The sequence below is a fragment of the Pediculus humanus genome, genomic scaffold (genome assembly GCF_000006295.1).
Source record: "Pediculus humanus corporis 1103172107888 genomic scaffold, whole genome shotgun sequence".
Lineage (NCBI taxonomy): Eukaryota > Metazoa > Arthropoda > Insecta > Psocodea > Pediculidae > Pediculus > Pediculus humanus.
Window position 1 is genome coordinate 273016 of NW_002987464.1, and position 14621 is coordinate 287636.

At 26.0% G+C, this 14621-nt stretch overlaps 5 protein-coding genes across 5 annotated transcripts in view; 3 read left to right on the plus strand and 2 right to left on the minus strand.

Moving 5' to 3' along the window:
* Positions 1–441, plus strand: part of Phum_PHUM395610 (uncharacterized protein) — a gene marked incomplete at both ends in the record, with an annotated part of 1378 nt that extends 937 nt beyond the window's left edge. Inside the window, 2 exons of the mRNA XM_002428596.1 lie at positions 38–225; positions 292–441. Coding sequence (XP_002428641.1) covers positions 38–225; positions 292–441 — 338 coding nt within the window. The remainder of the gene's footprint in view (positions 1–37; positions 226–291) is intronic.
* Positions 442–1020: 579 nt separating this feature from the next.
* On the plus strand, positions 1021–1319 carry Phum_PHUM395720 (uncharacterized protein; the record flags this gene model as incomplete). Its single annotated transcript, XM_002428597.1, has 2 exons — positions 1021–1122; positions 1215–1319. 2 exons carry the CDS (start codon positions 1021–1023, stop codon positions 1317–1319), a joined length of 207 nt encoding a protein of 68 aa, XP_002428642.1.
* Positions 1320–1477: 158 nt separating this feature from the next.
* Phum_PHUM395730 (uncharacterized protein) lies at positions 1478–2826 on the plus strand (the record flags this gene model as incomplete). Its single annotated transcript, XM_002428598.1, has 5 exons — positions 1478–1517; positions 1575–2134; positions 2336–2345; positions 2435–2633; positions 2718–2826. The coding sequence occupies 5 exons, from the start codon at positions 1478–1480 to the stop codon at positions 2824–2826; spliced, it is 918 nt and encodes a 305-aa protein (XP_002428643.1).
* A 1346-nt stretch (positions 2827–4172) lies between these two features.
* On the minus strand, positions 4173–5896 carry Phum_PHUM395740 (Integral membrane protein GPR180 precursor, putative; the record flags this gene model as incomplete). Its single annotated transcript, XM_002428599.1, has 6 exons — positions 4173–4439; positions 4513–4650; positions 4730–4963; positions 5059–5224; positions 5295–5768; positions 5838–5896. The coding sequence occupies 6 exons, from the start codon at positions 5894–5896 to the stop codon at positions 4173–4175; spliced, it is 1338 nt and encodes a 445-aa protein (XP_002428644.1).
* Positions 5897–8580: 2684 nt separating this feature from the next.
* On the minus strand, positions 8581–13472 carry Phum_PHUM395750 (DNA topoisomerase, putative; the record flags this gene model as incomplete). The annotated part of the gene is made up of 14 exons (XM_002428600.1): positions 8581–8683; positions 8784–8933; positions 9030–9208; positions 9294–9431; positions 9517–9665; positions 9750–10077; positions 10168–10419; positions 10518–10762; positions 10870–10985; positions 11090–11199; positions 11300–11362; positions 11457–11591; positions 11746–12042; positions 12852–13472. 14 exons carry the CDS (start codon positions 13470–13472, stop codon positions 8581–8583), a joined length of 2886 nt encoding a protein of 961 aa, XP_002428645.1.
* Positions 13473–14621: the final 1149 nt, after the last annotated feature.

The following is a 14621-nucleotide window of genomic DNA, read 5'->3' on the forward strand; positions in this document are numbered from 1 at the left end:
GATATGATGATCGAGGGTCAATTTTATAAAAAATCAGATTTTAATTATACGATAATAAAAACATCATCAAATTCACGTTTGGATTTATCTCAAGTTGTCGAACCTTTGATGATGACACGAGATTCATTCACATCACAATCAAATCTCAATCAATATAATCCCGTTATTGAATATTCAAAAGATTTTTCTAAATCTACAACAGCACTCGAAGATTTATATGCAAAGGTAATCAAAACTGTTTTAATACAAATTTTTTGCAAATCCCTCCTACCATTATCATAATCATTTCAGGTTAATTATAGTAAAAAAATCAAAAACAGAATGAGAAAAGATGATGCTGCAATTATTGCAATGAGTAAATCTCACAGCGGAAATAATAATACATTGGATGAACAATCATATCCTGCCATTGTTGTTTACGATGAAAGAACAGCTCTGTGATTTATTTATTCAATAATAATTATTTAATTTAATATTTTTTTTAATAAATAAACTAATAATAATAAAATTGTTCAAAATATTAAATTATTATCATTATTATTATCAATTTTCAACTAATGTTTTATGAATGATATTTAAAATTTATAAAAACCCTTAAAATGCAGGAGACGCACAAAAAAAAAACGTTAAAAGTTTTTCATGTTTAATTAATGATGTAAATAAAATTGAAAATTACTTACCGATTAATGGAGTAGACATGTAAAAATTATATTCTCTTTAAAATATTTTATTAACACTAATTAAATTAACACATTTTATAATAATTACACTCCGAAAAAATCAACAAATTTTTAACATTTTTAATTTCAAATGTGTTTCCATGTTGACAACCGAACGGACTTCATTTTTACTAAAAATCGCAAGTCATAGAGTAAAAAAACAAATTTTTTCTTGTCGTCTGTGAAATATCTACCACCACGCTACTTACCATTGCCTTATAAAAAAACACTTGAATTTATTTGCTGTTTAAAACGAGAAAAAAAAAATTTTTTTTAAAGGAAATAAGAAATTATTAAGGTTATGACGATTCCCGAATCTAAACATAACGTAGTCGAAGATGAAGATCAATTAGAAAAATTAATGAAACGAACTGGATGTTTAGAATTACATTATAAAATTCAGGTAAAAAAAAAAAAATTATCGCAGATTTAATCGCAGGCCATAACAAAAAAAAAAAAAAAAAAAAATTTAATCGACGTTTTCCATTATGGTAGGAATGCATTGCCGAAAAACAAGATTGGAGAAAATGTCAAACTGAAGTACACGATTTTAAAAAATGCATGGATGAATATAAATCAAGAGGTGGACCTAAAAATTAATTAATTTTAAAAATTTGGTGTGTACGATGGTTATTAGTAGTGCTCAAGAACTAATCGTGACTACAATTGCATCATTTTTATTGGGTTGGACTTTTAAAAAATATAATCTTAATTTATACAACTTTAGTTTAAAAGGGTCCACGTTGCCAAATACAAAAATGGTTATTGTCGTTAGACCAGATTTGTCATTGTCAAAAGGTGAGATTTGATTTTTAATATAAAAATTTTAAATATGGCAACAATCGATAAAGTCAGAGTTTTGGTATTGGGTGACTCCGGGAGTGGGTAAAACCTCTCTCACTCATCTGATAAGTCAAAATGAAACAATTATAAATCCTTCTTGGACTGTCGGATGTTCTGTCGAAGTTAAATTACACGAGTTTAAAGAAGGTTTACCACAGCAGAAAACATATTTCATCGAACTCTGGGATATAGGTGGAAGTTCGAGTCATAGAAATACAAGATCGATATTTTACTACCCCGTTCATGGAATTATACTAGTGCATGATTTAACGAATAGAAAATCAGAGCAAAACTTACAAAAATGGCTGGCAGAAGTGTTGAATTGCGAAGCTGATGGTAAAAATACAAAACCTTTCGATGATTTCGATTCTGAACAATTTTTCGGGTCGACACAAATACCAATACTCGTTGTCGGTACCAAACAAGATTTGGTACACGGTGCAAGATCGCAAAAATTGATGACATTCGCTGAAGAATGCGGTGCAGATGAAATAATAATGGATTGTAGACGAGCTAATTCTTTGGCTGCCGGCTCATCCTCTGCCGTTAAATTAACAAGATTTTTCGACAAAGTCCTAGAAAAGAAATTTTACTCCAAATCATCATCATCATCATCATCATCATCGTTGAATTCTTTTGGCGACAAAAGAAGACCCTACAATGCTGCCTACAATACATTTCAAAAATCTTATCACAATGATTAAAATTATTATTTTATGATGATAATAATAATAATAATAATAATAAATTAATTTATATATACATGTATAAAGTTATATGCTTGTGTGTTATTTAATTAATTAATCTTAAGATTTATTTATTTATTTATTTATTATTTATTTATTTCCTAACGAATGATTAAATTAATTCAGGTAAACTTGCTGCTCAATGTTCTCATGCAGCAGTTTCGTGTTATAGACAAGGCATGATTCATTGCCCGAATATCACAAATAAATGGTTACTCATGGGCTCACCGAAAATAATATTAAAATCAAACATACCTGGGGAAGAAGGTATTAGATTAATTGAAAAACAAGCGAAAAACGAAGGACTAATCTCTACAGTCATCAGGTACAATTGACATGGCAAAACTAGAAAAAAAAATCAATATCAAATTGTTTTTACCTTATATATAAATATTTTTTATATGCTTAGGGATGCGGGACGTACCGAAGTTACCAAAGGCACCGTAACCGTTATAGGTATCGGTCCAGGTTTTGTTGATAAAATTTCTAAAGTTACATCTCATCTAAAAACACTGTAAAACAATAAACATTAGTTATATATATATGACATATTTTACAGGGAACGCATAGAAAATGCATAGAATTAATAATAATAATAAAAATACCTTTAAATAAATTAAGATAATCCTAATTCGCAAGTGTAAATCCTCTTAATCCCATCTTCTGCTGTAAAAAAAAAAAAAAAAAAGATTAAGCAGCTGCAAGATTAACATTAATTAATAGATTTACAATATAGTACATATTTACATACAAAATGCTGTCTTTTATTATTTTTCTAAAAAAAAAAAAAAAAAAAACCTTAATTAAAATTTTTATTAACTATCCATCACAAAATTACATTTTAAACAAATAAATAAAAAATAATAATAATAATAATAATAATAATAATAATAATTGATTTAAAGAAATATATTTTTTTTTGTTTTTATCAACGATTCTTTTTTCGTTCTCCGATTATTTTTTTAAATTAATTTAATTTAAATTAATTTTTCGTAATATCACATCGTTATTAAAAAAAAAAAAAAGACTACCGTTTATTATTATTATTATTTGTTTTTCTCTCTCTCTCTCTCTCTCTTATTCATTCTTCCAAAAATTATATCTAAGATATGATTAAATCTAAAAATATGGTACACAATTAATTAATTAATTAATTAGTCCTCTACGTATTTTTTTAAATAAATAAATTATTTTTTTATATACGTAAAAGATGATGATATCAAATAAATATAAAATTTCATTTAGAAAAAAAATTCAACAAATAATAATAATAATAGAGATATATATATAGAATACAAATATATATTATTACAGTCGATATAAATTTTTTAAAGTTTTCCCATTTGATAACATTTTAAAAAAAAAAAATTTTCCAAATTAATAATACTGATCCCAAAAAAAAATAAATAAAAAAAATTAACAAACAAAATAAATTCAACTTATTGTAAACCATTTACAAAAAAAAAAAATAATAATAATAAAAATGATTTAAATTCACATTTTTTCATTTTAAATTTATTTATCAAATTATTATTTATGTTTTTATATAGGGTAAATCATTTAGTGTGTTTTTTTTCCCGGGTTCCCTTTGAGCCTTATTGTAAATCTCGTGGGGAGCTTCGTTAAATTTCATCTACATGATCGTCACCGAAAGTGTTCACTTCATCCGCCAATTATATTATATATAAATTTATATATATATATATATATTTTTTTTTTCTTAATTTTGGCATAGAGCTATTATTTAATTTAATTTAATTAATTATCATTTTTATCAAATTCGTAAATACAAAAAGAAAGTCCGTTATCGATTAATTGCAGAACCGTTTTTTGCAACCGTAAGATTACGGAATCTTAATTAAATTTAACTTTTACCCAATATGAATTTAAATCTCCACAATGAGGAAATGTGTAGAGCAATGAGTGCAACGATCGGTAAATAAATAAACCAAACCAGTGAAGAAGCTCCAAAATGTAGGAAAAAATTTAATTTTTGAGTATTATGCTCGTACGTCATTGTGTTTTTCAATTCGAATAAAAACCAAAACATTATGGATGTTCTTAATGTTAATATAAGCCAACCAGGCCATGTTTGATACTCGTCAATGTCTTCTATGATATCTACCTCAGTCTGAAATCCCCCAGAAAAATTTACATTAAGAGAGGAAAATTTATCGTAAAAATTTCAATTTTAATCCATTTACCATATTCCACACATATAGTAATATGTGTACTACACCATAAATGAACCAAATTGAAAAAACTAATGGCTTCCAAGTTAATTCTAATCTTGTGACAGCCCATCCTTTGGCAAGTAATAAAAGAAGGAGCATGAATGTGGTCTGAAAAGCATGGAAAATTTTTTATTTCACCTTGTTGATTTAAAAAATAAATGTTGATGGCTAAAAATAAAATATTTACCCTTGAAAGAATATCTAATATGTCACCTACAACTGCTAGACTGCTTAGACCTACACCATCTAATGCAAATTTTAATACATGAATTAATATAAAACAAAATGCAAAAAATTCTAAGAGTAAACTTGCTGTAAAAAGTCTTGTAACTGGATGGCTTTGCCTTGTCGATGCATAAAGCTGCAATGGTACCAAAATTGAATACCATAAAAAGAATCCTAAATACATTTCTAGAGTGCTCTGGAAAGAAAAAGAAACAAAAGTTTTAAAATTTTTGTTATAAATTATGTAAGAGATAATTAAGATAATTTAAATTTTTATAATTCGATACAAACCTGTCTGTCGAAAGAAAATTGATATACAACAGGATTATAGGAACTAACATTCGGGTTTCCGTTTACAAGCCAGATGTCATAATCTAGACTAATATTTTCCTTCATATGATGCCACTTACAAGTTTTTACATCTCTGTAACAAGCTACTAGACTAATGTACCAAAATCTAAAACAGAATTTTTTTTATCATCAACTTTATATTATTATTTTGAAAATTTTAGCAAGGTATATAATACCTCGGCTGTCTTAAATCCTGAACAGCATATGTGAATTGGTAACCTTTTACAACGTTCCATGGCACATCTTCATCCACGCAAAGCTGCCCTTTTGGACAGGGAACTTTTCTTAAAAAATCTTCTCCCTTATTATAACATTTAGAGTCATAAGCAGTTGTGCTTATTTTATTAAACATTCGTTCACAGGCTACATCTTTATCTTCCAAAGAACGATTTCCATAGTATTCGAGAAAATAACCTCTATCTAACACGGATAAAGTAATTGTTTGGTCATTATTAGATTTTGACGTTATATTTCCAAATATATAACCTAAAGATTCTTTTTGATTGTGCCTGATTGTCTTTTGAAATCCGAATTTCACTAAAAATTTAAAAAAATCACTACTGTTCCATGATCCCGAAATGTGACTGCCATCCGTGAACGGCTTATGAAAAAATATCACAAAAAAAAATATTACACTTAATAAAAAAGTCCTTTTAAAAATACATTTATGAATTACATTAAAATTAACAGAAGACATTTTTGAAAGGTGACAGTGTTACCAACTCCACATCACGTTGTGTTTTAAATTAGGCGCCAACGTTACATACGTCACCGCCATTTTGAAAATAACCGACGACATATTTAAAAATAAAATTTCGTTTTAAGAATTCTATATTAATAAAACCTATTTCGATTTATTTTCGTGAGACATTTTTAATTTTATGTTAAAACTAAAAAAACTAATTCTATGTTAAACGTAATATTATTTCATATCTTATGTTAAAAAAACTTAAATTTTTAACGACTTTCAAAAAAAAAAAAATGGCGAACTTATGAAAAAATGGATTACATTACAATACAATACAAAAAAAATGAATGATATTATGCAATATAAAAACAATTTATTGCACAATTAAAATTACTAAAGGTAAAATAATTCAAACCTATTAAAAAAAAAAAAAAAAAAGAAATTTCTCCTATGATTTCATTAATTTGTTTAAAATCGTTCACTTTTCTTTGTCTTCTTCCATAAAAAAATATACTAAAGCAAAAAAAAAAAAAATATGAAAAAAAAGTATATACAAATACAAAATATACATAATATATATATAAAAATCTATTTTGTTTATTAAAAAATAATAAAACACTTATTTAATGTATTCCATCATATTATTATTATTTGGTCTTCAGCAATGATTATTTTTTTTTTTTTTTTAAAAAAATTTTCTAAACATAAAAATTATTTTTTAAAATATTAATTGCTTATCATTTATTCGAAAAGTATTTTTATTTTATACCTAAAAACTTTCCGACAGCAAAATATATATAAATATATATATTTATATAAACCCATTTAAAAAAAAAAAAAGTTTTAAATTTTCTTTCTTTCTTTCCCCCAATTTCACTAGCTAATAATAATAATAATAACTATCACAAAAAAAAAAAAAATTTGATTATAAAGTAAAATTTCATTTTATTTATAATTAATTATTATCATTAATTATCATCATCATTATTATTAAAATTCAAATTCATTTATTATTATTTGTTTTGTTTGTTTTCATTTTTAAAAGTCTATATAAATATAATCATCGACACGTTTTACAATCAATCAATCAATCAATCAATCAATCTTATCATCAATCATTAACTCTATAATATAAAAAACCTTTTAAAACCTTTTTTTTTTTTTAAAATTAACATTCGTCTTTTATAAAAAAAATAGTAATGATAATAATGATAAACTAGTAATATTATTATTATTTTCTTTAAAAACAAATTATTATTATTATTATTAAAAAAAAAAAAATTACAAGACGAATGAAAATAATTTTTTTTAAAAAAAAAATTTTCCCTTTTTTCCTTTTACAAGGTACGATTTGTTTCTATTTTCCTTTTTTTTTTTTTTTTTCCTTTTTTTCAATAAATAAATAAATTTATTAATTAATTAATTGACATCAAATGAAAAAACCTTTTCTCAAATTTTCTTTAAAAAAAAAAAAAAAAAAAAAAAAAATTTTTCGTAATAATAATATTAAAATACAATTTTTTTTGCAAACGTTCGAATAAAATAATAATAATAATAATAATAATAATAAACGTTTCAAATTTTTTTCCGTTTATGTATTAAAAAAAAATACATATGTATACGACGTACATAACATATATGTACATAAATGTATTTATGTATTTATTTATGTACACATATATTATATTATGTACCTTTTTTCTTTTTTTTTTTTTTTTTTAAATTTTTTTTTGTAAAAATCTTTCTCCATTTTTTTTTTTTTTTTTTTAAATTTTTTCTCATAAATAATCATCATCATCATCATTTCATTTATAATAATAATAATAATAATAATAATAAAATAAAATAAAATTATTTTATTTATATATTATAAAAAAAATCTACTACGATCGTATGAGTTTTCTCGCCATCTTGTCACAATCATTATTATCATTATCATTTCCGCATTTCGGCTAAACATATACATATATATGTTTACGATAAAATTATCATTATTATTATGAAAAAAACAATAATAATAATAATAATAAAATTAAATTAAACGCGAAATTAATAATAATAATAATAAATAAATAAATCCAAATAAAATCCTTTCCATACTCCAATGAGTCCATCATAAAAAAATAATAATAATTAAAAAGTTTATTATTATTAATTTTACACACACACCGTAATTACTCTCAGGTGTAAAATAATATTAATAATATTAATAATAATAATAATAATAATAATAATAATAAAATTAAAAATTATAATGCGAAGACAAGACACACAAAAAAAAAAAAACGAATCAGTTTATATAATTTAATTAATAAATAAAGAAAGGAATGTTGTTTTCATCATTCATATTATAAATATTCCTTCAGATCAGATCTTTATTATTATTATTATTATTATTATTATTATTATTATTATTTATTTATTTCTTCCCTATTCTCTCTTCCCCGGTTGTGTTTTTCTCTTTTGATAATAATAATAATAATAATTATTATCATTATACTATTACTATTACTATTAATTATTATTACTATTATTATTATTATTATTGTTTTTTTTTTCGTTGAGTGCTTTTGACTGTTTTTGTTGACTGTTGCGATTCTTGTTGTTTTTGTGCTTTCCGGGTAGAAAAGACAATAATTGTTTTCCTTTGTTTTCCTTTTTTTTTCCTTTTTTTTCCTTTTTTCTTTCCTTTTTTCCTTTTATATAAAATTAATGTTTATCACCAATGACAATTGTGAAACAACATGTAAGTAAGTATTAATACTATCACGTTATTAAAATACATAATCCGGTCCCGCCATGTCTATCGCCCAACGAAATTTATCCCTTTGCGTTTTATTATAGATTTTTTCAATAGGAACGTTGTATTTTTTACACCTTAAACAAACAGAGAGAGAGAGAGAGAGATACAATTAAATAATAAAAGAAAAAGATAACATATATATATATTTTCTTCCTTCCATTCTTCCTTCCTTACCATGCAACGGAAATTCTAGGATCGAGATAATTAAGTTTAGATGTTCCAAGTGCTATCGTTTTATTCTCTTCTTTATCCGTTTCCTGAACTTCGAGTTTGAGTAATTGTTCTTTTAAACGATCTAATTGTTTCTTCTTTTTCGCTTCCGTCCTTTAAAAAAACAAAATAATAATAATAATATTTTTCCCATCACCGATTGGATGACTTTTCCGGGAACGATAAATAAAAATTTAAAATAAAAATTACCCGGAGTCGCCATTACGCTTGGCGTTTTTAACTTCTTTTTTAATTTCATTTATTTGCTCCCTTTTCGCTTCTATTTTCGCTTTTAAATTTTCCATTGATTTCTCGTGACTCTTCGGCACGGACCTTTGATGGTTACACAAAATAGCCACGGCTCTATTTGCTCTGTTGTAAGCAAGAAGCTTGAAAAACAAAAAAAAAAAATTTACGATATTTAATAAATAATCCTCCATTTTCACTTTTTTTTTTTCAGAAAAAAACAAAAACCTTTTCTGCCACCGTGTCGTCGGGATTTGTTAATTCTTTTAATTGCTCTTGCAACGTCCATGACGCATTGTATGTACGAAAGACTTTGGCGGTTAAACCTTCCATCAATTCATTGAGATGTTTATTTAGAACGGTAGTCTAGAATCAAAATAATAATAAGATACCAAGGCTGTGGAAAAACTAGAGAGAGAGAGAGAGAGAAAAAAAAAGAAAATTCGCTCACGTTTAGCCGATCGAATAAATCGTCTTGCGGTTGTTTGTTTTCCTTGAATAATAATAAATTTTTGAAAACACGCTTTTCCACAGGCACTTCATTATAATACCTTATTGAATCCTTACCGAGAAAATCAAATACTACAACGTTTTCTTTACCTGAATCGCAAAACAAATTAGTATTATTATTATTATCATCATTCATTACCGTTTATTATGGATGCATATATATTATCCCATTACCGTTTAATTCTGGATAAAGTTCGACGTGTTCCACTCTGAGAGAGCAACACCCGACGGTGTCGGCTTGATCTTCGTCTTTTTCATTTCCAGCTCTTAACGCTAACTTATCGATAAAATAAAGGGCCACGGCTCTTTGCCTGATTTTCATTTCTTTACTTTTCCAATCCGCCTGATATTGTTCGCGGATTTTATCAATTTTCTTTGCCAACTTTCTCGCCGTTTCGTACTTGACCATGTCCTTTTCACCCTTTAGCTTCGACGATGGATTCAACATGACGTATTTCACGTTTCCTTGTACGTTTTCAGTCCAACTGGCTAACCAAGTCACCTTAAAAAAAAAGTCAGCAGGTAGGAGTTTGTATACCAGCGTGCGCGTAATTAACAATAAATACTTAAATAAATATGGCCAACTACTCACGGATGGATCGTGTTGTACTTTTTTCCACTTGTGCCCGTCCGGCGGTTTGGGTATTTTGGAATCTTTCGAACAATTTATAATGACGTCCTCGGGTAAAACTCTTTTTTTCAACATTCCCATTTTGGGGTGTTCACCTCTACCGCGAAACAATCCGGGTGGTTCGATTCTAAAATTACCGATTTTTTCTTTGTGACCATCGATGGTGCAAAAACCGTATTCTTTTTGAATGGCGTCATTTTGATCTTTTATAACCTTGAAAATGATAATAATAATAATAATAATAATTACTTTTCAATCATTAGATAAAGCTAAATTTAAATAAAAAAAAATTAATTTCTCATATTTATCACCTTCTTTTCTTCCTTGCTCATCGCTTTACGCTCCTCTGATTTTTCTTGAAAATACAGAGCCATGGGTTTGAAATTGCATTTACTCAAATCCGTGATCACTTTTCTTTCCTTGTCAGTCATAACTTTTCTCCAGTCGTTAAAAAAATTCGTGTTGAATTTTTCCTTCGTCGTGTAATCGTGAGTTAACATTTTTGCATAAAAAGTCGCGACTTCTTCGGCTTCCTCCGATAAACTAATTTCTTTACCTGATACAAAAAAAAAATTTTAATTTAAAATATATATATATATATACAAGACAAATCACAAATGTAATAATAATAATAATAATAATAATAATAATGATAAAAATTACCGTCATAAAAAAATTTAACACTTTTTGGCAAACGCTCGTAAAGAGGTGCAAAAAGTGGTCCCTTGTGTTCTAAAAATTTCCATTTTTTACCATCTTCCCTTTTTTCTTCTTCCCACCTAAATGAACAGAAACGACAAAAAAAAAATAAATAAATTTATTTATTTAAAATTTTTTTCTTTGTTTCGTGCCGAAAATTCCGAAAAGTTCATTCGTCGTTTACCATTTCCAAACATCTTGTTGCTCTTCTTCTTTTTTAACCTTTTTCGGACTCGTCGTCGTTTCTTTTTTCACTTCTTTCTTAATAACCGTTTTCGATGGTTTTTTAGCAGCCTGAAAATTTTTCAAATACATAAAATTTATTAATTATTGTTTTCGCGGAATATTTCCCCCCCCCCGTCCCCCCAAAAAAATAATAATCGACGATACTCACAGGTTTAAAATCATCTTCGCTATCGCTATCACCTTTACTTTTCCTCTTTTTTCCTTTTGTTTTCTGCAATTATACAAATTATATTAAATGTAATCGTTATGTACCTATATAAATACCGCCAAAATAATTTAAATCCTTTCATCATCATCATCATCACCTTGCCAGGTTTAAAATCGTCATCGCTATCCTCTTGTTTTATTTTCTTTTTCAACCTGGCAAACAATGGCGTTTCATCATCATCATCATCATCATCGTTATCTCCTTCGATTTCCCTTTTAGGTACTCTCATACTCTAAAAAAAAAATTCGAGTATTAGACTATTATAAACAATTAGTTTACAATTTATATATAAAAATAGAAAGAAACGACCTTCTTTCTCTCTCTCAGTCCCCCCCCCCGCCCCCCGTCGAAAATGATCAAATGAAAAAAACGTGTCCATGACTCACCAAAGGTACATCGCTTTCGACTCCTTCCTCCTCTTCCTCCTTTTCCTCTTTTATTTTAACTTCTTGTTGATTTTCATCCCTATCTTCGTCTATTCGTAATGATTCTTCTTCGGGAGCAGAATCTCCCGTGTTGTCGGCGGAATCTCCCGTGTACGTTTTAAATTCAGGCATGTTTTCATCTTTGATTTCCTTCAACTCTTGATCCGAATTTTTATCCGAACTCACTTTTTCCTTTTCCTTTTCTTTTTCTCTTTCTCTTTTCGAGTCTCGTGAGTCTCCTCTGTCTTTACTCCTCTCCTGAAATTTTTTTATTCAATCAGGATACAAAACACGTATAAAACTGTGCTATTATAACTAATTAAAAATTAAATAAATTTCTTTTTTAAATAAAAAAAAAAAAAAAACAATGAGTGTATTTTAAAATGTGTATAAAAAATGTAAAATAATTAGATTCATTAATAAATGAAATGTGAAAAAAAAAAAAAAAAAATGATGGGTAAGCACAATATTAAAAAAAATTTTGCTAATATAAACAATTCAATCTCCCCCCCCTCGTTCTCTTTCTCCCCTCTCTCTCTCTTTCTTTCTCTTTCTCTTTACAATTCAATGCCTGAATTTCTAATGAAATTTCTATAAAACACAATTCAGTACTCTTTCTAGTCATGATAATAATAATAATAATAAATGAAAAAAACCAAAGTATCCTTATCATGTATCAGTCAGAATATCATCAACTATAATATATACATACAAAAATAAATAATATTTAAACTATTGATCTTTTTTTTTTTTGGATAAAATGAGAGAGAGAGAGAGAGAAAACATTCTATAAAACATTCTATAATTTTTGTACTACTACTATTATTATTATTATTATTATTTATGATTAATGAGAAAACTACTATATACTACAATAATATTGCATTCTATATATTTTTTTACTACTGCTACTACTTCTACTAGTACTATTATTATTATTATTATTATTATTAGTTATGGTTAACGAGAAATGCCATCAAATTTTCTACATTTAAATTTTTTTTTTTTTTTACCTTAGTCTTATCCCTATGGTGATCCGAATGTGAAGATTTTATTTTGTCTTTGACTTTGGAATCCTTGCTTTTGTCATGCGATTCCTTTTCTTTATCTTTATGCTTATCTTTATCTTTTGAACTAGATGAATTGTACCTTTCCTTAGATGACGATGATGATGTTGTTGATGATGATATATGATGCTTATCCTTTTCCTTCGATTGAGAGCTATGCCTGTCTTTCTTACTAGATGATGATGATGATGACGAAGATGTGCCATGTTTATCTTTGTCTCTATGACTCGAACCATGCCTATCCTTGTCTTTATCTTTGCTACTACTGCTGCTGCTGCTTGAACTATGATGTTTATCCTTACTGGAACTTTTACTGTCTTTATTCGAAGGAGAACTCCTGCGTTCTTTATCCTTCTCGTGAGATTTCTTATCGTCTACTAATTTTTTTTCTTTTTCTGAATCCCTTTCTTTATCTTTGTGACTACTTTTACTGGAACTGTGCTTATGCTTATACTTGTCTGAACGATGTTTTTCCTTTTCCCTATCCCTATGTTTATGTTCTGATTTATGATCCTTGTTGTACCCATTTGAAATCCCATTAACTAATGTAGTATTTTCTAAAACATATAAAGATGTTTTATTTAAAAAAAAATTATTATTATTATTATTATTATTCATCATGTGCACATATTTATAAAACTAAACCTTTTCGAAACGATGCAATTTCTTAAAAAAATTATTTTAACCAATTTTTGTCGAATGCTAAATAAAAAATTAATTCTTCGTTTAAAAAAAATTTAAGTTTCAGTATTTTAAAATAATAATAATAATAATAATAATAATAATGAACAAAGATACATTAACTTAAATGCATGTAAAAAAAAGAATTTATCATAACAATCTATGAGTTACACGCATAAATAAATTATTATTTATCATTCGAGTAAGTGTTTGTTAAGCATTAAAGATTTGAGAAAGACAAAATGGATTTTGTTAACTCGAAAAAATGTTACCATATTTTTTCTTTTTTTTTTTTTTTATTGTATTCAATTCAAATTGAGTTAAAAAATACTTAATGCTTAAAGTATAATATTTGAAATTTTATCTTTGATGAAAAAAACAAATAACATGTTAAAGATTTCATTCCGAGTTGGATTGGCCGATTTGTAAATGAATTAATATTTAATAAATAATAATAATAATAATAATAATATAAATATAAATTTTACAAATCAATACAATTTAAAAAATGTTCTCATTATATATAAATTTACACATGGGGGGGGAGGGAAAAGGAAAAAAGATATAATTGAAAGAATATTATGAGAAAATACGAATTCAACCCATAGCCCGGGGGGATAGAATATCAACAAATAGCCGATGATTTAAAAATCTATTCAAAAACTGATAGAAAAATAAAAAAAAAAAAAGAGAAAAAATATTGTCAAATAATGAATAAAAAAAAAAAAAAAAATTTAATTAGGGCAAGTTTTTTTTTTTTTTTTTTTTTTTACCACTGCCAGAAATTTTACTAAAAAACGTATCATTAAATAAAAAGGGGGAAAAAAAAAAAATTATTATTAAACAATAAAAATGAGGTCTCTGAACTTATAGAATATATATATATTTATAATAATTACTTACCCTTTTCTCGTAAATTTCCGCTTTCAATAACTGTTTTTTCCTAAAAATAAAATTAATAATGTATATAAATCTTAACAAAAATGAATGTTATAAATTTTCATTAATATATATATAAATTAACAAACAATAATAATAATAATAATAAAAAATGTAAACGTACAAAGTTTACAGAAATAAATAAAAATA